The sequence below is a fragment of the Eschrichtius robustus genome, chromosome 3 (assembly GCF_028021215.1).
Source record: "Eschrichtius robustus isolate mEscRob2 chromosome 3, mEscRob2.pri, whole genome shotgun sequence".
In the NCBI taxonomy this organism is placed as follows: domain Eukaryota; kingdom Metazoa; phylum Chordata; class Mammalia; order Artiodactyla; family Eschrichtiidae; genus Eschrichtius; species Eschrichtius robustus.
This window is the reverse complement of record NC_090826.1, coordinates 156,138,630-156,160,921: the sequence shown is the minus strand read 5'-3', so window position 1 is coordinate 156,160,921 and position 22,292 is coordinate 156,138,630. Positions and strand designations below refer to the sequence as shown.

Sequence of the window (22,292 nt, the reverse complement as noted above, 5' to 3'; positions counted from 1 at the left end):
AACAAAATAGAGCTCTAACTGTAAACTACAGAAACCAGGCTCAGGGGGCCTGTGCCCTACAAGATGCCTGTCCCGCTGCTCCTATATGTGAAGGGCCACCTGTCACAACATAGGCTTTGGAATTTCCTGGTTGTGCCACCACTGCTGCCTGGATTTGGGGAATTCCTGTCCTTGCTTTGGCCTCTTTTCTTGGAGCAAGGGCAAGGGGAGCAGGGGGCTTCAAGCCAGCACTGCATATTGAGGTCCCAGCAGAAGCTAGGCTCAGAAGGCAAAGAAAGACTGGGTCTCCTGTAGTCTGCATACGCCTTGGGTTGGGACCCAGCCATGCTGATCACCCCACCATCACCCACCTGCACCTCTTGAAGCAGAATTTTCATAGCCCACTGCCCTTCTTAACCACCTTCTTAACCAGGTCATAGCCATTCAGCACTGCCCCCTTCCTCTGGATAGACAAAGAGCCTGGGACAGGAAGGTGGGGGAAGAGTGCTATCCCAGCCCCATCACTGACAGGCTGTGTGACCTGAGGAAGGCCCTGCCCCTTCCAACTCCGTTACCTCACCTGTAGAGTGGGGGCTTGGGCCCAGTGAGGTCTAAAGCCTCTTCCAGCTCTGACGTGCTGTGACTGGTAATACACCCAGAGCGCAAGCTAAGATGTCCCATTTATTTACCCCTTTGTCTTCTGGGGGAGTGCAAAAGAGCATCCGAGGCAGCCTGGGGGACGGGTTGCCAGGTGGCCCAGGGCATTCCTGCGAGCAGGTAGGGCCGCATTTATCCTTTGCCCTTCTCAGAAGACTCCTGACTCCAGACACACAGGATTACAGCTGCATTCTGCTGGAGGAGGACGGTGGAGGCACTCCTGCCTCCTACCCAAACCCGGGAGGGACCGTGCAGGCTGGGGCTTGGTGCGGTGGGGGACCTGCCCAAGACAAGCCCTTTAGTCACCCAGCCACCTGTAGTGGCTTCTGTCACTCTGGGGTGACAGGGTCGGGTTGGCAGTATTGGCTAAGAGGGCAACGTCACCTGGATTGTGACTGTGCCTCAGGCCAAGTCTGGTGCCCCTTTCCACCAGGAGTCTCAGCTTCTCAACCCTTCTTAGCTCCCACCCAGCAGTCGGGAGCGTCGCCCCCCAGAGCTGCAGGGGCTCAGGCTCCCGGCCTCAGACACCAGAGCACTGGTTCTCAGCCATCTAGGCAGGTGGCAGGGGCCTCCAGGGAGTTATCCAGGACAATGTCAGGGTCCAGCCGTGCTGTCCTGTAAGAGGAGAAAGTAGGAGAGTCCCTGGCCCCCAGGTTTGGGCCTCTCCTTAGACTGAGAGATGCTGCTGTGTAAGCTTTGTCCCGTTCCTGTCCAGTGTTCCCGGGCTTAGGACTCCGCTCCCTGGAGCAGAGTCCATATGCGGCCCCAGAGTGCTATCTCCGCTGATGCGCAGATACATGTTTAAACCCCCTTCTTCCTGTAGGTCTTCCTTCCATCCAGGCACCCTAGAGGGCCCAGGCATAGGGTTCAGTATCATCATGGAACTTACTGTCTGGCGCCTCTTGATTTAAAGAAAAAAAATCCTCGCATGGGTTCTATCCTGTGGCAGAATATGAAATATCCTACCTCCTACGAAAAGGGCACTGTTTAAAGTAGGTATTTAAAACCAGTCCTTCTCAGGCACAGTGTTGGGCCACCTTGGCATTGGGAAGGGACTGGGGCCAGCTGGCTGTGTCCAACGGAGGTGGGTGTCCAGCTGTGGCAGAGAGGGAGGGGTGCCGAGATCAGAGCTCCAGGTAGCCTATGAGGATCAGCGTCGCCACGGAGTGACAAAGGACGGTGCCAGGATGTGGGACTGGACAGCCTGCCGAGTTCTCCACCATCATGCTGGTGCCTGAAACCAGCAGGCGGAAATGGGCTGAGTGAGCTGGGCCTGGGACCTTGCACATCCCTGTCCCACCCTCAGGACAGAATCCAGACCTTTCCTAAGGAGATTCACAGCGGGCTGGCTTCAGGACCAGGACGGGGAGGTGTTCTCAGCCCTCCTTCTGCAGTGTTTTGTAGGACCTCTGCTTTTGTTCCCGTGAAAGGAGCGCACTCACCTCTCGGCCCTCAGGGATATTTGGGAGTGGGAAGGAGGGGGCAGCAAGGGCAGTTCCAGGGCTACTTTGCACTTGGTTCCTGCCTGCCTGCTTTTTTCCCCCTTGGGGACTGGCTGGGTTGGGGTCTGGCTTGGGTGGGAATGATTCCTGCATCAGGCATCTGGATGGACCCTGATACTCCTGGGGGATAAGGGGAGAGACAGCACCTCCATTCCTCACGATGTGGACTTCTGCCGGGACCCCGTCCCCCCCTGGCCCTGTGGTTCGAATCTGCACCAGGGCATGGCCAATGTCTTCAGGAACTGCAATTTCTATCCAATTCTTGCTGGTGAGGTGGAGCGTGGGAGTCGGGTGTAAGTCGTTCTGGTACAGCATCTGTGGGAAGGGGGTTAGCCAGGCAAGTTTCCTTACACCAGGACTGATTCTCCTCTTCCCTAGGCCCAGGAATGGGAGGACCCCATACGGTTCTGGGCCCTCGAGGTCCTGCCTCCTCACCCCTCCTGTTTCCTGTTGACCAGGTCCAGGCTCTTGAACAAGCTTCTCACTGGGACGAGAAAAGCTTGCAAGCAGCTGAACTGGTTTTGCAGACTCCTTAGACCAGAAGGACCCAGACTTCACCCAGTCCATTGCTGCCCCCGTGAAATGAACCCTGCCTTTCCGCAGTCATACCATTTTCTTCTAGTCTCTACTACATGCTCCCTGAAGAACTGCTCGTGAATTTCGCGCCACTCACAATCCCAAACTCTTTGCTTACACCTAACTCAGATCCTTCTGGCTAGAAACCGCAGCTCCCTTGTGTTTGCCGGAAATACAAGTGAGCTCTTCCTCAGCGTTCAATGCCTGGTTGATCCCTTCCTTACCTTATAGCCTGTGACTGCAGACTCATTTCGGAGCGGGACCACAGGGTCCCACTTAATACTAAGACTGGAGCTCGAGAAAGTCCAGGAGATGTTGCCAGGGGGTCGCCGTGGAGCTGCCAGAGGAGGGAGAGAGTCGGGGAGACCTCCTAATGTTTCCCCACCACTCACCCCCTTGCTTTTAGCCAGCCTTTTTCTAGACGTCTGCCCAAAGCAGTTGTACCCAGAACATTCTGTCACCACTGCCTGAGAAACAAACTCCAACAAAGGTTGGAGAAAAGGGAGGCACTTCAGAGGCCATGAATTCCATTCCCTTATTATTATTAGACGTGCTGCCTCGTTTCTGTCCCGCCCAGGGCTTGTGGGCTGGAGCATTTGTCTTTCGGGGAAAGAGTGATCCTAGAGGCACCCCCTCCAAAATACACCCCTCCACCCCCATCCAGGCTGACGGACTCACGGGGCTTCACGGTCGTGGCATTGGCGGAAGGGCTGGCCGGCCCAGTGCCGGCCCGGTTGTAGGCCCGCACAGTCACGTGGTACTTGGTGTTGTAGTGTAGGCCGGTGACTAGGGCACTGGTGTCTAGCCCTGCTGTCCTCACTCGGTCAGCAGCTGCTTCTTTGTCCCCGGCTTTCCAGTAGCGGATCTGAAGGGGGCAGGGGTACCCTAGGGTCAGCCGTCAAACCCAGGACCTCGGGGCTACCCTGACCCTGGCTCTGGACCTGCATCCTGCTCCTCGCTGGCGCTTGTAACTCAGTCTCAGGTCTCAGAACCCAGACACTAGATCATGAGCTCCAAGAGAGCAGGGACAAGTCGATGTAAGTTGCTGCTCCCTTCTTGGTGCCCAGCAGAGTGCCCAGTTCAACGAGAGAGCTTAATACGTGGGCTGAACGAGGGAGTGGGGGTGTGGGCACAGACTCAACCTAGCGATGGCCTGCTGAAACCAACCCCGTTTAATTAATTCAAGGAATCCCGTGGGGACTCTGTTTAAAGGCTATGAAATGCATATTGTACTTGCAAAGTAGTCCCCCAGCCCCCACTCCAGCAAGCTTACGAGGGCTGCCTAGTAAATGCAAACCCATTGTCATAGACCTTGTAACACCAAGGCCTTCTAGATAGTCTTCCAAATCAATGGCAGAGTTTGCAGCTATCTCCTCAGTGGGGCTCGCCTAACCCATCGTGCTAGAGCCCAGAGCTGACTCTCCTGAATGGAATTTACAACATCACTAGTGTGATGATTCTCCCTTAGACAATGACATTTCCTGCTTGTCCTTCTGTCCCTTCCTCTCGCTTTCTCTCACTCTCCATCCACCCCCACATGTACCCCAGGGTGGAGTCACCAGTGGGCCCAAGTCTTGGGTCAGAAGCTGCCGGGCCCCGAGTTCCTCAGGGACAGGATGAGCGGCTGGTACATAGAGGAGGCCATGCTGTTCTCTGCAGCCCTGAGGATGCCAGGCTAACTGGGCTCTGGCATGAAACGGGCAGGCCGTGCCCCTTCCAGAAACCGCTCCTCCTCCCCTGGGCTCCCACAGCGTCCAGGGCCGGCTCGAGCCAAGCAGTAACGTCAAGGCTGTCCACAGGCATCAGCCAGAGGGGCTTAGCTGAGGTTGCGTCCACGGTGCTGCATAGACTGCGTGCTGTGTGCCTGGTTAGTGGATGAGTGAGTCCAGGAGGAGGACTAGCAAGCCATGAGGTGCCCCCGCGCCTTGACCCCCCGACCCCTTCCTCTCCCAGCCCAGGTCAGTGCTCACCTCGTACCCCAGGAGGATACCATTCATGTCCTGCCGCACCGGTTCCCAGGTCACGTTCATCTCTGAGGATGAGACCCCTTTGGCCCAGACCTTGGTAGGGGCCACCCTGGGCTCTGGGGACCGACACAGAATGTGGGTTTGGATTCCCAGGCACTCCCTGTGCCCTGCAGAGCAGCTGCCGACTGGGACTGCCCTCTCTTAGGATTTTAAAGAGCCCAGGGTGCAGGGTGCAGAGCATCTCCCGGGGCCCACTTCTCTTTCCAGAGAGCCTCCCTCCGCTAGGCCTGAGGGGAGATGAGGTAGCGAGGGCTGGGAAGGAAGCCAGTGGCTTAGAAGCCAGGTGTCCTCTCCACCCCACCTATGGAACCCAGCAGGGGTGTGAGGAGCACTCCGCCACCCTACACCCCGTGGACAAGCTGCTGGGGTGGGGACGCCGCACTGGCCCCGGGGTGGCCCACCTTCCTCAGCCGAGTACACGATCGCGGTGAGGCTCTCAGGCCCATCCCCGCAGTGGTTGTAGCTGCGGATCTTGACCTCAAAGGGCGTGTAAGGCCGGACGCTCTCGTTGCTGTAGACGAAGTACTGGGCATCGGCGCCGGGCACCCGCGCGGTCTGCCAGCTAGTGCTGCCCTGCCTGCGGAAGGACAGCAGGTAGCCGAAGCCGTCTCCGTTCTGGTACTCCCGGGACATGGGCTGAGGGGCAAGAGCGTGGCGTGGGCGAGGGGCCGCGGCTGCGTTTCCCTGCCCGTCCTCCAGCCCCACCCAGCCTTCACCGAGAGGGGTGGCCCCAGGACTGTGGTGGTTCCATCCTGCAGTGGGTACCAGGGGAGGGGAGGGACCTTGTCTGCTCTGGAGTCAGGACCGTGCAGTGGCTCTGTCTGGGTCCTCTCTGCATGCCGCTCAACTCCTGAGACGAGTCCCACCAGGTGCGGGTGGGGGTGAGGGTGGGGTAGAACTTGTCCCCCCAGAGAACTGGAGGCATAGTCCTGCCTCTGTCCTTGCAGCTTACCGTCCAGTTGACAATGAGCTCTCCAGGGGCTCCACCACCTCCTCTGAGACCTGAGGGTGCCACCGAAGGGGCTGTCAGGGCCAAGGGACACAGGCAGTTAATGGGCAGTGAGGGAACAAAAGCTCTGAGTCTGAGACCGAAAAGCATCCTAGGCCAAGGACACCCTTCCAATGGGCCCTGGCTATACGCCAATAAAATGGACAACCTAGAAGAAACGGACAAATTCTTAGAAAAGTACAATCTCCCAAGACTGAACCAGAACCAGGGAGAAATAGAAAATATGAACAGATTGATTACCAGTACTGAAATTGAATCAGTAATTTAAAAACTCTCAATAAACCAAAGTCCAGGACCAGATGGCTTCACAGGTGAGTTCTACCAAACATTTAGAGAAGAGTTAACACCTATCCTTCTGAAACTATTCCAGTGGGCCCTGGTTTTGTCCTTCAAGAGTCCCTCTGGACGTGGGCTTTGCAGTCAAGCAGACCTGAGATCAGATTCCACCTCTGCCACTTACTAGCTGAGTTTCTCTGGGTGAGTTACTTAACCTCTCTGAGCCTCTGATTCCCCTCTCCGTAAGATAAGGATAATAATGTTTCTCTCAAAGGCTGTAAGAAGAATAAAATTAAACAAGACAGTGGCTAGCATATACATACAGTATACACTCCATAAATGATTATCCTCATCCCTCTTGTTGGTTTAAACTAAGTAGCAGAGACCAACTCCAATTTGCTTTAAATTAAGGGGAATAAATAATTCAGAACTGCAGTTAACCCAAAAAACATTTCTTTTGGGTTACAGGGTGTTTTATTATTATTATTTTTTATTTTCATGGCAGACTTAATTTCCTAATTGTCTCTAGTATTCAAAAGGCTGATATTAAAACAAGAATGTATTTAATTAGATCGTGAAGCTTGGCAGGGGGTAACTTGGCTGAGGGTTAAAATATTTCTGTAGATGATCCAGCAATTGGAGACTTATCACTTGGTTCTGATGATACTTTAGGGCCTTCTCATTTGCAAAGGGCACTTAAACACATTACCCATTTGATCCTGTGAGGTGGGCATTAATATTACCCTTTTCAGAGTGGAAAGATTGAGGCCCAGAGCAGTTAAGTGACTTGCCTAAAGTCACACAGCTAATAAATGTCACAGTTTGAATTTGAACTCAGCTCTTCTGATTTGCAATCTCATCATCTTTCTTCTGCACCATAGCTGTCTTTGTGCTCAACTCCTGGATACTACAGTGAAGGAGACCACTCCTCACCCTTTGACTGTCCAAGAAGTTCAATCAAAGAAAGTGCTCCTTCTGGAATTCTTTACTCAGGAGAGGTACCAGTTAAAAATATTGAATGATTCCAGAAAGAGCCTGGAGAGTCAGCATGGGGCACATAGGAAACCATGTTTATGGACACAAAAAGGCAGACCCTCATTACACATCCAGCGGGGCAGGCCTGGGTGGGTGTGGAGGGGAGGCAGGTCCTGATTCCATGCTGCTGGTCTCAGGATCCCAGGGTTCTCGTTCTGGGCCTTCACCTTCACTTCTTCCCTTCCTTCCCCACTCAGGTTCTGACACCTACCTGCCTTTCAGGGAGGGTTGTGGGCAGATTGTCCATTCCTCCTGCTCCCAAAGAAACCATCTAAAGAAGGACTTAGAGCACCGGCTGCTTACTTAGTGCCCTGCACAACACACACACACACACACACACAAACACACACACATACACACCCCTTCCTCATTAACTGATTCCTGCAGCTCGTGCACTTCCAGGGAGGATATCTGCCCATCACCCCATGGTCCTGGGTTCAAGTCCAGGCTCTGCCAGTGTGACCCTTCCTTCCTCCAACCTTTGGTTTTTCCATTTTTAAAAAAATTAAACTTTTTACTTTGCGACAATTGTAGATTCACATGCAGTTGTAAGGTTGGCCTATTTTTTAAATGAGGGGTTTGGACTGGCTGGCTTCCAGCCCTGACAGGCTGTGGCCCAGGGCACAGTACGTTGTGCAGTGTTGCGGCCTCACTCTGACTTGTGTTCCTTTCCCATCTGTTTTGTTAGAGTCCGAAGCCTGGTGAGCAGGGTTGGAACTCCATGTAATTGCTGCTTGCTTGGGGCTCCCTTTAAGGAGGGCTAGGGTGTGTGCCCTGACATTACTTCTCACCCAGGGCTCTGACCTGCTTCCTTGGTCCGGATTTTGCTGGAGGGCCCACTGGGCTCCCCAGTGCCCAGGATGTTGCTGGCTGAGACCCGGAACTCATAGTCCATCCAGGGCGTGAGGCCCAGCACCTGGGCGGTCTCGGCGTTGCCCTCGATGTTGGCGGGATCTGCAAGGCACCAGGGAGTCAGTGTTCTGCACTTCATTTACTGATCTGGATGGAAAGGGGCAGGGACTAGGTATGAATCACTTTTTTATACCCAGCTTTCACGGTGGTACCAGCTATATTAAGAGTTCAATACCTTTTCCAGGAATGATTGGGAAACTCGTAGACCTCCCTGCCTTGGAGCCTTTGTAAGATGTTGTGTGCACCCCACACCCACATGAATGTTTTCATTGCCCCATTAATAGTTCTGCCAATGCTTCAAGGGTGCAGACTGAGTGCCTCCCCCTCCAACTCTCTCCCCATTCTTCTGCCGCCTGTGTGACCATCTTCCCTAATGTCCTGGGAGCTCCCTGCAGGCAGGGGGTCTACACTTGTCCCTCTTCGAAGATCCAGGCTCAGCCTTGGCCTCTGACCCCCAGCCCTCCCCGCCCTCCCTACAGCCAGGCCTAATCAGTACTGACCTGGGTGGGGCCTCACACTTACTGGTCCGAACCTGCTTCCACTTCCCTGCAGGTAGAGTGCGAGCTTGCAGGGTGTACTTGGCAATGGGGCTGTGGTTGTCAAAGCCACGGCTCCAGCTGAGCTGGACAGTGGTGTCACCGATGTCTCTCACAACCACGCCTCCTGGGGGACCTGGCGGACCTGCACCAAGAGGTCAGAGAAACAAATTTGAGCCAACCTCCTTCAGGCTCGCTTGGGCTGGTGCAGTACCAAGAGGGAGCAGCAGAGGGCGCAGGAAACACACACCGGGTTGGGAGGGCAAGGAATGGGGGCAGTAGTGAGTGGCGCATGGGGTGTTTTGTGGAGGAAGGATGTGTCCAAGGCTGGAGGGGTCACAGAGGCTCTCACACAGAGATGTGTATAGATTTCCCAGCACGAGGCTTTGAAACTTCTGGCCTCAGCAAGTTCTCCAGTCTTGGGATGTGTTAGGAGTGGATTTTTTACAATTTTAGCTTTGGAGGAAGAATATTTTATTCATTTAGGATCTGCCAAGAACCACGGGATGAGTTCAGCTCAACAGACTTGTTAGGAGCCCTTCCCACAGCTTTCAGGGAGAGGTGGGAGTTAGGGAGCGAAGGTCAGAATAGCCCAGCCGGCCCCTGAGGGTGTCACGGTGGGGGCAGGGTGGGAAACCCCATCACCTCGGACCAGGACTGTGGCCTCCTTAGATGCACTGTCCACCACCGTCTGGGCCATGCATGTGTACTTCCCACCGTGGCGCAGCTGGGCGTTCAGGATGGTCAGATCCCCAACCGTCTCCTTCTGCACACGGGGGACAGGAAGCGGGGCAGGTCAGAGGAAGCAGCCCTGGGCTAGTGCCTGAGTCAGGGCACAGGAGGCAGGGCTCAGAGTGCCCTGCTCTGCTACTTCCCCAGGCCCCTTGCACCTCGCTCTTCCTCTCTGCTCCATGGGAGGGATCGGCTACTCTCTACTTGGTACCACTGGGGATTAAACGACATTTTTTTACAGAAGACAGTCAGTGATGGTTCAAGTTAATGATATCATCTGCGCTAGGGGGCAGGATAACAACAGTAGGGGAGTGAGTCTTGTTCGGTGTCTGGAATTCCAGGTTTGACCCTAACCCTCTTCTAAATGCATAGACGTCGGGTGGAATCCGGGGAACTGCCCGTCTAAGGGAGGGTGTTTATGAACCCAGGGATGAGCTTGCCGTCATGGCATTCCTGGGGGAAGGGGGAGAAGCTTTGGGGGTGTTGATGGCTCTCGTGGGTCCCCTGTCTGCCCAGAAGGAGGGAGGAGCCCTGGGTTCTCTGGCCTCAGGCCTTACCACACTGGCCCTTCGGTAGTGACCCCCAGGCTTGTCGAAATCGATGGGGAAGTCGTCCAGGGTCCAGATGAAGGTGAGGTCCATGGTGGGGTCGTGGGAGGCGTGGCACTGCAGGGTCAGGTTATCTCCCGAGTTGATGTCGGCACTCGAGGGGGCTAGAGTGATCTTGGTTGCATCTGCCAAGACAAAGGGCCCCTGAGTGGAAGGGGAGGAAGTAGGCCCAGGCAGGGGCAGCAGGGCAGGGTGAGAGGCTCTGTCTTGAGCCCCAGGAAAGAGAACAGGCAGCGTGGCCAACAGCTGCATCCCAGCAGCCCCACGAGTGCGTGGGAGGGAGGCAGGAGCATATCCTGGATGGCGGTGTTTGGGGGCAGTCCCAAGAGAAATCGAATCCTGGGGTAGCCTCAAAACCAAACTAGGAGGAACATGGGAACACAAGAGCCCAATGGCGAGGAGGGATGGCACCCCGTGGTGGCTGAGTCACCAACCTCAGCCAAACCATGGTCCTTACCTCGCACAGACAGGATGCCCGTGCTGTTGGCTTTGCCCATGAAATTCTCAGCAAAGCAGGTATATTTGCCTTCATCTGACCGACTGATGTTTCTTATGATCAAGGTGCCATCCGGAGTTACAGTCACTCTGCAGCAAGGACAGAGCAGATCTGGCCAACCCAGTGACACACTATAGTCATGGGAAGGGGACTCACCTCCAAGGAGAGTGAGGGTGGGCAGGAATTTCTCAGGTGGGGTGGGGCTTGTACCTGCTGCTGTTGACCAAAATCTCAGTGCCTTTGCTCCAGAGCACCACGGCCTTCGGAGCTGCCCTGGGCTGACAGGGGATAACGATCTCTCCCCCTCGGGCTGCGGGGATCAGACGCCTTACAGGATTCAGCCTAAAGTCGGGGGCAAGTGCTGGAAGGAAGGGGGAGTGCCCCACAGTCATGCAGGGAATCAAACCAGTGCTCGTTGGCCTGGAGTCAGATGTCACCTGGCTACATGTTAAACATTTTATGTTCCCTCTATGGCCAATCCACAAGTGACCCCTAGCAGCACCGCTTCCAAAATAGCTTTGGAAGAATCCAGCAGAATCCAGCCCCTTCTCATCACCCCCACTGCCACCAGATCTCCGCTGGTTGGCCCTCCTGATTTTGCATTTTCTTTCTACAATCTCTTCTCCACCCAGCTGCCAGGAATATCATTTTAAGAACACAAAACAGACACTCAGAAAAAGTCCAACGCCTCCCAAGGGCTCACAAAGGAGTCCCTACCTCTCTGATTACATCCTGCTCCATTCCTTCCCTCACTCATTGTGCTCTATCACCTGGGCCATTTGTTTCTTCTTCTTTTTTTGGTTCCGTGAAGATGCGATGATTTTTCCTGCCTCAGGACCTTTGCACTTACTATACATTTTGCTTGGAAAGCCCCCAGATCTTCACATGGTTGGTTCACATCCCAAATGCAACTTCTTCAGAGAGGTCTTCCCTGACCATCCCCTCTAACTGGCCCACCTTACCCCCAGCACTCTGAGGGAGTTTCTTTATACTGTATTTTTTATGGCTGTCTGAAATTATCTTATTTAATTGTTTGATTTTGTGTTTATTTGTCCCCCTCTTTCCACTGGATTGTAAGATACTTGAAGGCAGAGACCTTATCTTTCGTGTTCACTTCTTAGGAGGTTTTGAAGAAATATTGGTTGAATGAATGAATGAGTCTTAGTTAAGCCTCACTACAATTGGATGAGGTAGGTACCGTTCTGTCCATTTTACAGATGAGGAAACAGACTACAAGCTTAAGTCACACATCTAAGGATACTGGACTAGCTGACATTTACTGGGCACCTGTTATGTGATGGGCAGGTTCTTTGTGCTTTAGCTCTATCATCTCCTTTAATCCCCACAGCAGCTTATGAGGGCTGGGCTATTATTGCCCACATTTTATTATTCAAGAAACTGAAACACAAAGAGATTAATAACTTGCTGAAGGTCACACAGGCAAAGGGGCTGCATGAAACCCAAATCTAGCTGATTTGGTGTTCAGGGACTTTTGCCACCTGTTTTTCATGGCGGCAGACATTTACTTTGTCCACGTCAGACGCGGGTCAAGTCAGAGACCCTGTCCTCTGGGAGCTCCATCTAGTGTCTCATCTCCTGCCTTAAATCCCTGAGTTCTACTCAGAAGCTGTTGGAAAACTAAGGAAAATTGCCAGGTGAGTGTGTGCGTTTAGAAATGCTGCAACTCACAACCCCTAACGCCCCCCACCTGGGTGTCCCCGGGGACGTCCTCTCTCCCTGGGCCCCTTACCTTGCACGGCCAGCTCGGCACTGGCGTAGATGGTGCCGTGCTTGTTCTCCGCCACACACTGGTACATGCCTGAGTCCTCTAGGCTCAGCTTGGAGAATCGCAAGTCCCCGGCCAGCACTTCTACCCGGGCCTGTGCAGAAGATCAGGACCACTGGGTGGGGGCTTATGGGGTGGATGCAGTGGAGAATGGGCTGCCTGGAGGGAGCGCCTGTATGCCCAGTCCTATCCAGGGCCACCTGGAATCCCAGGACGCAGAGATTCCCCAGGCCTCCCCGCACGTCTGCACACGGAAGCCAGAGGGGCGAGTGACACACTCAGGACCACATAGTGCTTTTGTGGCTGAGCTGGGCCTGGACTCAGGTCCCTGGACCCTCCAGACTCTATCCAGTTGACCAGCCTGAGGCAATGTGACTCTGGGATGGAGAGAAGCACCTAGAACTACCCTGTGGCACCCTAATTGGCCCAGAAGGGTTGCCAGTGTGCGGAAGGGGAGGAGATCTGGAGGGTGAGGGAACCAGGTGAGCAGAGGACGGTGTGCTGGGTGTGTGGAAGGAAGCCCCAGGTCTCCTACCTGGGAAGCCAGAGGATCCCCATCCCGAAGCCAGCGCACTGTGGGCCGGGGCTTGCCGGCGGCTGCGCATTCCCAGTGCAGGTTGGAACCGATGTCAGCCTCCATGTCTGAGATCACCTTGAGCCACTCGGGCTGAGCTGCGGGGAGCAAGGGAGAGCAAGGCTGGGGAGGGGCTGGGGAGGAGCTGGGAGGAGCTCCGCGGATTAACTGGACTGGATTTGCAGGGCTGCAGCTCCTGTGCCAGACAGCAGAGGGCGCCAGCCGCATTCCGGGATGGGGGGGGGGGTGGGGAGAAGCAGGTTCAAGACAACTGGCACTTCGTGCCTGTGTCAGTAACTGTTTTAGCGACTTAAGCCATTCTAATCCTTTCCATGTGCTTTCTGCAACCCTGACTGAAGCTCTGAGCTGACCACAGCACCAGCCTCATCTGGTCCCATACCCAGTGCAACCCGTGGGCAGGAAAGTTTCAGCAAGGGGCTGCCTAATCTCCTCCCTGACTTTTGGGTCGGCTTCCTCAAGGACAGGGGAAGGCAGGGGGTGAGCGTGTCCGGCCCTGTACCCTGCACGATGATGCGGCCCTGGACGGTGTCGCGGCCCTTGGAGTTCTCCGCCTCACACTCGTAGGTGCCTTCGTCCTCAAAGCCTACGCTGGGGATCTGCAGGGTGGGCTCGGCTGTGGCCCACTGTGGGGACAAGGAACCATCCACTTTGCGCCACTTGATCCTGGGGACGGGGCTGGCAGGGGAGACAAAGCCAGAGGGGGTGTGCTGAGCTAGGCAGACTCCCTTGTGCCTGCAACTCCTCCCCCAACCCAGGCCCCCCTGAGATGCTGGGCAGGTGGGGACGACGGGGAGGAGGGCCGGGAAGAGACAGAGGAAGGGCGGCCAGGAGAGGAGGAGGGGCCTCTCCCAGGGAGGCTCAGAGCATAGGTGGTCTGTTCCCTGAAGCTGACTTGCCCTCCCTGCCTGCCCCCACCCTGCCCTGGCCTCTTCTGAGCCTGCCCTCCTCAGCAGTGGCCTGCAACCTGGTTCTTTATGGGTCCCCTTCCTCCTCTCCCCAACAGGGCCTTGCCTCTACTTTTCAAAGGGGATTTGGTTGTTAGTAATCTGTGTACGAAAATGGACTGAGGTATCAGTGAGTCTTAAAGGGTAATGTATTACCCTTCATGTGTTTTAAATATGGATTTTCTGGAAGACCAATAACTTTCCACAAAGCAGGGGGCATCTTGGGTAACCACAGGAGATATGTGAGGGAGGAGGGGACCAATGCACAAATCACATTCTTTCATTCATTCTACAAACATTTATTGAGTACCTGCTATTTGCTTAGCCCTGTTCCAGTGAGTCCTTTTTCTGAGAGAGTAAGAGTTCTATTATGTATTTTCTATTTTAAGAGATAACTGTTAGCATCCATAGAATACTAACTAAATACCAGATGCTATTCTAAGCACTGTACATATATTAGTTCATTCAATCCTCATAACAACCCCATGAGGTAGGTACTATTATTATCACCATGTACAAATAGGGAAACCGAGGCACAGAGAGGTTAAGTGGTTTACCCAAGGTCTCCCAGCCAGTAAGTGACAGAGCTAGTATTTGAACGAGGCAGGCTGGGTTGGGGTCCACACACCATGCTACCTGCCCCCAGCCTGGGGTGTTGTATAAGCTGCCTGAGCCTATCATGCACGTTGCTGGGAAGATGCCTCACCCAGAGAGTTAGTGCCCAGTGAGTGGCGGTTGCTACCCACTGTGGGTCCGGCACTCTGCTAGACCCTGCGAAGGCACCAAGATGGCTGAGAGCTGGCCCTGCCTGCCCTCTCCCTGAGGGGCTCTGAGAGGCTGTGCCCTGGCCTGCCCCCTCCCTCCCCTACCACTCACTTCCCGAAGGCGAAGCACTCCAGGGTGACCTGCTGCCCCACCAGTGCATAGGTCTCTGCTGGGAACCGGGCCTTGATGCTGGGGGCAAAGAGCCTGGTGTCTGGGGAGAGAGGGTTCACATGTCAGGTGTAGCTGATCCAGATCAGGTGCTCCTGTGCTTAGGATCTCAGCACAACTCAGAGCCCACACTTTCTTGACTCCCTTTCCCCTTGGGGGCATGCAGCAAGGGTCTGAGGCCATGTAGCAGGAAGACCCTGGGGTCCAGGCCCAGACCCCGTGCCCTTTGAGCTGCTCTTCACAACTTCAAAGGGAACGCCCCCTGACCCCTTCAGCTCCCTCCTCCTCGCCTTGCCCGCTGACCCTGACCTTCTGCAGCCAGGTTGAGCTGAGCAAACTTGCTGAAGACGCTCTTGGTGGAGAAATCCATGTGGCTTGTGGCCAGGCAGGAGTAGTTGCCCAAGTCTGAGGCATTGGTCCGGGCAATGTACAGGTTCCCTGTGGTCTGGGACACGAAGTGACGCCCGTCCGTAGGGATGAAGTTGGGGAACTCGTTGAGGAGCCAGCGGTAGGACAAGCCTAGGAATGGGGAGTTTGAGGAAACCGGGGGTGCTGGGCTAATGGAGCAACTCTGGGTAGGACCTCAACGTGCTGCTGGGGATCTGTAGACCCTGTCCTGAGAGCCCCTGTGCTCTGAACTGGGGCTGAGGGGAGACCTAGAGGGAAGATGCGACTTTATCTCTGCCCTCAGGGAGTGCTGTCTGCTGGGGAAACAGCCCCTGCCCTTGGGGACCTCCCAGTCTGATGGGGGTGGGGCACAGAATCATTTAGAGTTGGCACCCAGGGATCAGTGCTTCCAAGGGTCACTCACCACCTCTTATTCCATCCCTCTTCTGCTGAGTGGCCAGAAGCCCCTCCTGTGCCCTCCGTCTAACATGGTCCAGGGGCCGGACTCACCTGGGTAGTGGGCGGGTGGGTTACAGGGCAACATCACACCCCAACCTTCGTGGGTTTTCACTGGGTCTCGCTCCTCCTTGGAGAATTCCTGCAGGACTGGAGGTGGAGACCCTGTGCTCAGGCGTTGTCCTCCAAGCCTGGGGGACCCTCCCCAGCTCAGGCTCCATGGGGAAGTAGTCACCCGCCCTTTCTGGACACTTTTTCCAGACCTTTCTTCTCTACCCCCAAAGCGTCCCGGCACCCCGTGGGGCTCACAGCCAAAGCGGAGGACAGCCTCCCTGCTGACAACGGTGCCCACTGGGTTGGAGGCCAGGCACTGGTAGACGCCGGCATCCTGGGCTTTGGTGGGGTTCATGATGACCAGGTTGCCCCCAACCAGCTGGTGGCGGGAGCCTGGCTCCAGCTTCATCTCGGTGCCATTCATCTTCCACCTGCAGTGGGGGCGGAGAGCGGCTGATGTGCCGAAAAATTGCCCACTGCCCAGGGCCTCCCAGCACCACTGCGGGGGTCTCACCTGTAGGTGGCCGGAGGGCTGGCCCGGGCACGGCATGCCAGTGTCACCTTCTCCTCTGTGGACTCCTCTGGGAATAGCAGACCGAGGGGCTGGTCTTCAAAGACAGGCCCAAAGGTGGCCGGGGATCCCCAGGCTGAGCTCCAAGCTGCAGATGGGGGACACCACCAGAGGTCTCAGGGCCTAGGGGCCAGCTGGAGCCTGGCCTCCAGGGCAGTGCTGTCCAATAGAACTTTCGGCAGTGTTGGAAAGGTTCCATTTTCTACCCTGTCTGGTACAGTAGCCATTTGCCACTAGCCATTGTGCCCCTGAAATATGGCTAGTGCAGCTGAGGAACCAGATTTTAAATTTTATTTAATTATAATTAATTAAAATTTGAATTTCAATAGGTTGGGCAGACCCCATCTAGTCAATTAGTTCAGTCAGTCACCCCTCCTATACTCAGATATTGAGTACCTGCTGTATACTTAGCACTGGGCGAGGCACTGTGTAGCAAAATGAGTAAGACACAGTCCCTCTTCCTCAAGGAGCTTGCGATCCAGGGAAGAAGACAGAAAACTGACAGTAGGCGAGAGCCGTAATAGTGGTTTAGGTTCAAGAGCAGGGACCCTTGGAGTGGAAGCAGTCAGGGGACTCATGGAAGAGCTGACCTGCAGGGTGTGAGATGGGCCTTGAGAGATGCATGGAAGCCACTGGCTGAAAAGGGGGAGAGAGGAGGTGTGGCCCTGGAGCCTAGTGCCCCTTCTGGGGAGGGCGTCCTGAGAGAACGTGCTCTGGCTCTGGGCCTCTATTAGCTGTTACAGGACCCTTCTAAGCCTCAGCGTCTCCATCTGTGAAATGGAAAGAAGATGAACCCCCCTCCCAGGGTCTGTAGCAGGGCTCAGCCTGACACAGGGTGTGTACTCAGCCTCTGTCCCCTGGACCCAAGTGAGGGGGCCGGGTGGGGGGTCAGGGGAAGAGGAAGTCTCAATGGTGGGTGGACGACGTACAGGTTGCTTTGGGGCATTTTATAAAATTCCACTGTGACATTTCAAGAAAGAGAGGCCCAGAAAAGGGAGCGACTTGCCCACGGTCACAGGGCAAGCCTGTGGCACGCGCAGTTCTAGACCTCGGGTTCCTGCATTTGCTGGGCAGATGGATATCCTACATGCAAATGGCATTTTCCTGCCTGGCCCCCTCCCGGGCAGATGCCTTGCTCTTCACGTCCCCTCGTCCAGGCTCACCGGGGCAGGGTCTGAGAGGCACAGGGCAGTGTTTCACATCTGCCTCTGTTTGCTGACTAGTGCGGCCGGTCATTCTTTGCCTTTGTGGTGTCAGGCAGGAGCCAGGCCACCCCTAATTGGCTCCTAACCCTCCATGAAGCTGATTTCAGGCCCTCCTTGGTGGGTCGTGGGGGGATCCCCATTAACCAATTAGTGCCTGCTCTCCTGGTGCACCCAGCTGTCAGCCTTAGTCCAGGGGTGGGGGTGGGCCCCATGCCACAGCTGAGGCCCAGCCTTGGACCCCTGGGAGTGATGGCAGCTGTTAAGCAGCTCTCAGAATGAGGAAGGAGGCATGGCTCCCTGAAATGGCATCTCCCATCCCCCCTCCCCACCACCCATCACTATCCCTCATTGCCGCCCCAGGCCTCGGAGATGGCGGCGCATCTTCTCGGCTGGAGAGCCCAGCTTAATCCTAAGTTAATGATGGTGGTGGAGGGTAGGGACCCTGACCCAGCTGGGACTGCCGGGAGGGGAGGGAAAGGAGGGGTAGCGGAGGCAGCCAGGCTGCTGGGAACAACCTTGCATAATAGCAGCTTCCAGTAACTCTGTCTGGATGGTGGTGGTGGTGGGGGGGGGATGGTGGCTGAGTGGGCCTGGGGCACACTGATAATTTAAGCTTCCGGAAAAAGCATTCTCCCTGGCATTCAGCCATGTACACACCCTCACCCCAATATCCACAGACACATGCTTTCCACCTCTCACGTACACACACTTCCTTACAGGCACACAGACACCACACATATATACATACATGACTCTAAGCTACTCCAGTAGTCGGATATACACATTTATACACACATTCGTTCCCATGCACATATGGCTACAAATGTCCACATATACTTATTTATATCTACATCTAGGCATTCATAATAACAAAATAGATGCTATTTATTGAGGGCTAACTCTTTACCAAATACCATGCTCCACATTTCTTTCTCATAACCTCTTTACAAGGTAGGCAGTGCCATTTTCTCGTTTGGCTAATGTGCAAACTGAGACTTAGAAGGTTAAATAACTTGCCCCAAGTCACACAGCGAGAAGGAGCAGATCTAGGGATGTGGACCCTGGCCAGCCTCCCCCCATAGCCAGCGTCCTTAACCACAGGGCTCAGAATTCTTGACTTCAGTTTCCCATCAGGACCATCAGAGATACTGTTGCATCCTGGGGGTACTGAATCAGAATCTCTAGGAGTGAGGCCCAGGAATCTAGATTTTAAAAGGGCCTCATGGGCATTCTGAAGAGCAGGTAGAGTTGAGAGCCATGGCACTGTGTGTAAGGCCTTCTATACACATTCATCATCCCCCCAAATGTAGCATGCCCTCCATGCAATAACTCACTCACATTTCCACCCTCTCAAACATCCACAGACACACCCTCACTCACCCCGCACCTCCCTCTGAAGCTACACACACATGCACCCACACATGCACTTTCTCACACACACACACACACACACTCCCAGGGAGAGCCACCCACTCTGTGCTGTCCTCGTTTGGCATCCTCTCTGATTCTCTCCTGATTCCCTATCCTGACAACTCTGCTCCCCCAAACACAGGTATCAGGGCCTCGTGGAGGAAGGAGATTAGGGAGCTGAGACCGTGGAGGGGAAGCCACGCTGCCCTTCTTTGCACTGGGGTGCAGGAATCCAAAGCTGCATCCCCAGGGTAGGTGAGCAAAGACAGCCAAGAGCTGAGGCCCCTTCCTAGGGGGTGGGAACAGCCATGGGATGTTCCACTCCTGCCTCTGCAGTTGCTGGAGGTGGCAGACCAGGTCCCGTCTCCCTTGGCCTTCCTGCCTCTCGGGGTCTACGGACCCCAGAGGCTGCATATACTGCTTACCTCAGATGATGGGGTCCCAGCACTGACTGACCCTGAGGGTGGGGAACGCGGAGGAGCCCAGGCACCTCTCCTCCACTCTCTCTGGTGTGGGTGTCTCCTGCTCCTTACAGCCTGGGCTCCCCACCCCAGCAGCTCCTCCAGACCTGGGGGGCCCTGGCACTGGGAACTAGGCCTGGAGCTGGGGGCCTGGGAAGCTCCCCTATTTCCCAGCAGCCTCACTGACTTGGATGCTGGGTTGGGAGGTGGTTAGGACATAATGAGAACATCTGAAACTATGCCAGTGGAGTCCTTCCCTGGTGAGACGAAGAATTTAAAATGTGCTGGTTTCAGCCTTGCAGGGGCTGTGGGATGGGGAGGTGGAGCCTGAGGTAGCTAGAACTCCAGAAGGACACCAGAGGATGGGTACTCTTTCTCCCATGGAGATCTTTAAGGAAAAAAGAAACGTCTATTGATCTGGGCTGGGGGTCAGGGCAGAGAGGCCAAGCAGCGGTTCCAGCAGGCCCCTCCGAGCAGCAGCAGGCTGTTGGAAAGTTCCCCCAGCTCAGACAGGCTGGGGCTCCCATACCGCCTCCCTAGCAGACTCTCCAGAATCCAGCCAGCCCGGGCCTCTTGGCCTGCACTGCTCGGTTTTCCGTGCCCTCCTTTTCCTTCTGTCAGCCGCCTTCCTCCCCTCTCCCCACTTGAAGCACCCCTGGCATGAGAACTTTTGCTTGGGTCCCTCTTGCCTTTTTCCTGGGCCACGCCCTGCTCTGCCTCATCTCTTCCCAGATCCCGTTCCACATTTGGTCCATTTGCCAGGCTTCATTGTTGCCCTGAGGAACCCTCCCAGAGTTGTGTGGTCAGGGGACCCTAGAGCAGTACTATCCAATAGTACTTTCTGTGATGATGGAAATATTCTATAATCTGTGCTATCCGATACGGCTATGAGGCCTTGAAATGGGGCTAGTACAACTAAGCAACTAATTTTAAATTTAAGCTTGCAGCCTTAAGAGGCTGCAACTCTGGGCTGATGTCATGGAGATCTGGTTGTGCCATAGTCTTGCTGTGTGTCCCAGGGCAAGTCCCTCACCCTCTCTGGGTCATGCTTTTCTCATCTACAATACGACAAAGACTCATTCCCTCTCCTCCTAATCTCAAAGGGAAAGTAAAATCCACAAGCAGGAAAATTCTATAAGGAAATGGCCTCAAACTGAAGTGCCACAGCAGTGCAGTCAATTATTTCTGTAGTCATCACTAACATAATAGCAATGATGTAAAGCTATGATCATGCCTGCTAGGCTTTGGAGTCCAGACAAGCCCTCTTACCTGGAGTGGAGACAAGGGCCACAGCGGCCAGCATTAGCAAGTGTGATTTCCTCCTGGTAGGTGTCCCCATGGTGAGCGTTGCCAGGCAGAAGTGGGGAGCGGAGGAGAGGAGCCTCAGCCCTGCCCAGGGAGAGTCTGGCTGGAGGCTGAGAAGGACCTAGGGAGGCAGAAAGACAGGGGAGGACTCAGCTGAGGAGCGCCCCTCCCAGCTCCAGGCACATCTGGGTCGGCGATGCTTTTGCCTCAGCCTGGGGAGAGGCTGGAATTGCTCTCACCCTCCCCAGGGCCCCAGGGGAAGGGGCTTGGCCATTACCAAGGAGCTCTTCCCAGGGCCGAGTGCCTCCTGCTGGCCCCCTGGGAGTCTGGCTCTGCCCTGTACCCTCACCCCACCTCCCGTGCAGCCAGCAGGGTGTTGCTCAGGGAGTGAAAGCAGTGACTAATTGGGAGGCGAGCAGCCACCGCCTGCTCACCCGGTAATAGCTCTCAGCGCAGGGCCAGAAGAGAGCAGGGCCCGTGCCTGGGTTTGGGGAACTAGTGACATCTTCTAGGAATCGGGCCCGCTTTCCCCTGCCCCGCACACAGCTGCCTGGGTGGGGGGTAATAAGCCCCTCTGGGAGCTGCATCAAGTCTCTGGGAACCAGCCTTGTTTTTCTACCAGTGAGGAGGAGTTTCACTGATTCGTCCACACCCTCTCACCTGGGCCCCAGGTAAGGCACTTAGGTACTGTGCATGATGGAGCCATAACCTTGGCCCCCTTAGTAAGGCTTCCCAACCAGATGGGCTAGAGGGCCTGGACAGGCTTTCTGGGCTGAAAGAGTTAACGCAGCTCCTAGAGGAGCCTCCCTCTTGCCGAGATGAGCAGAGATTTGGTTAAATCCTGGAGCCCTGGAGAACCTGCTCCCTGGGGGACACTGAGAGCAAGTCAGAGCCCCCCTCCATCAGTCTGAGAGAGGGGGTTCTCATCCTGGGGGGAGAGCAGGTCCAGCCTTCCACCTACACCCCATCTCCAGGCTGTCTTGCCCAGTTTGGGGCGGGGAGAGTGTGGAATCTCAGGGGCCTGCTTCTTGGTTACCAGACTGAGTCTGGGTCACTGGGCTCCCAGGCTACTGGGAGCCAGATCACCCTGCTGCATATTCTGCTTCTCTGTCCTGCTACCTGCTTTGCAGAAAACTAAGAGCAGAAGGTGGGGATCTAAGGTTGAGGGAGAGAGCCCGGCTGGGGGCTCTTCCACTAACTGGCTTCAAGACCCATGCCATCTCTGTGCCTCAGTGTCCTCATCTGTAAAATGGGTGCTCTCTCGCGTCTCTTCCAGCTCGGAGACTGTGATGCTCCCAGAGAGTGCAGGGTGGCCGAGGGCCTGGGAATGCTGCCCTTGGATGGGAGTGGGGAGGTGGAGGAGGCAGGCTGCCGATGACCTGAGTCTGCCTCTAGGGCCAGTGCAGAGTCCGAAGACCGGTGCAAGCTCAGGGTCTCCCGGCCTCACTGCGGGCTCTATTCCCCGGGAAATAGAGGGCTCCCAAATGCCCTTAAACCTCAATGTTGATCACCACCACCCCGTTCCTGCCTTCCCAACAGTCACAGCTGGCACCGAAGGAGCAGGCGGGGGGTTGGGGGAAGAGAGGGGAGAAGTGGGCCCAGGGCCCGTCAGGGAGGATATAGGCTGAGAAGCTTGGTGTTCCGGTGCGAGTGGCGGGAGTAGTGTTTAAACAGATGGCACTCCCTCCCCCGCCCCAACTCCAGCCTCATACCTACCTCCCTGTGTCAGGAAGGGGGCCAGGTGCCACCTCTCCACCTGTCCCTCCCTATCCTTGCCACTGTCAGTTCCAGGCTTGAACCCAGAGGTTCAGCACTTCCAGCCCGTCCAACACTCCCCCAG

The 22,292-nt window shown here is 55.4% G+C and overlaps 1 protein-coding gene across 1 annotated transcript; it reads right to left on the bottom strand.

Moving 5' to 3' along the window:
• Positions 1 to 1,760: 1,760 nt before the first annotated feature.
• Positions 1,761 to 20,486, bottom strand: CNTN2 (contactin 2). Its single transcript, XM_068538470.1, has 22 exons — positions 20,417 to 20,486; positions 16,015 to 16,159; positions 15,756 to 15,931; positions 15,501 to 15,596; positions 14,913 to 15,122; positions 14,547 to 14,646; positions 13,226 to 13,401; positions 12,667 to 12,803; positions 12,096 to 12,225; positions 10,556 to 10,706; positions 10,307 to 10,434; positions 9,799 to 9,974; positions 9,155 to 9,275; positions 8,496 to 8,654; positions 7,866 to 8,015; positions 5,694 to 5,764; positions 5,143 to 5,377; positions 4,685 to 4,797; positions 3,393 to 3,579; positions 2,939 to 3,051; positions 2,285 to 2,453; positions 1,761 to 1,870 (listed from the first exon to the last, which is right to left on the bottom strand). Exons 1-22 carry the CDS (start codon positions 20,484 to 20,486, stop codon positions 1,761 to 1,763), a joined length of 3,123 nt encoding a protein of 1,040 aa, XP_068394571.1.
• Positions 20,487 to 22,292: the final 1,806 nt, after the last annotated feature.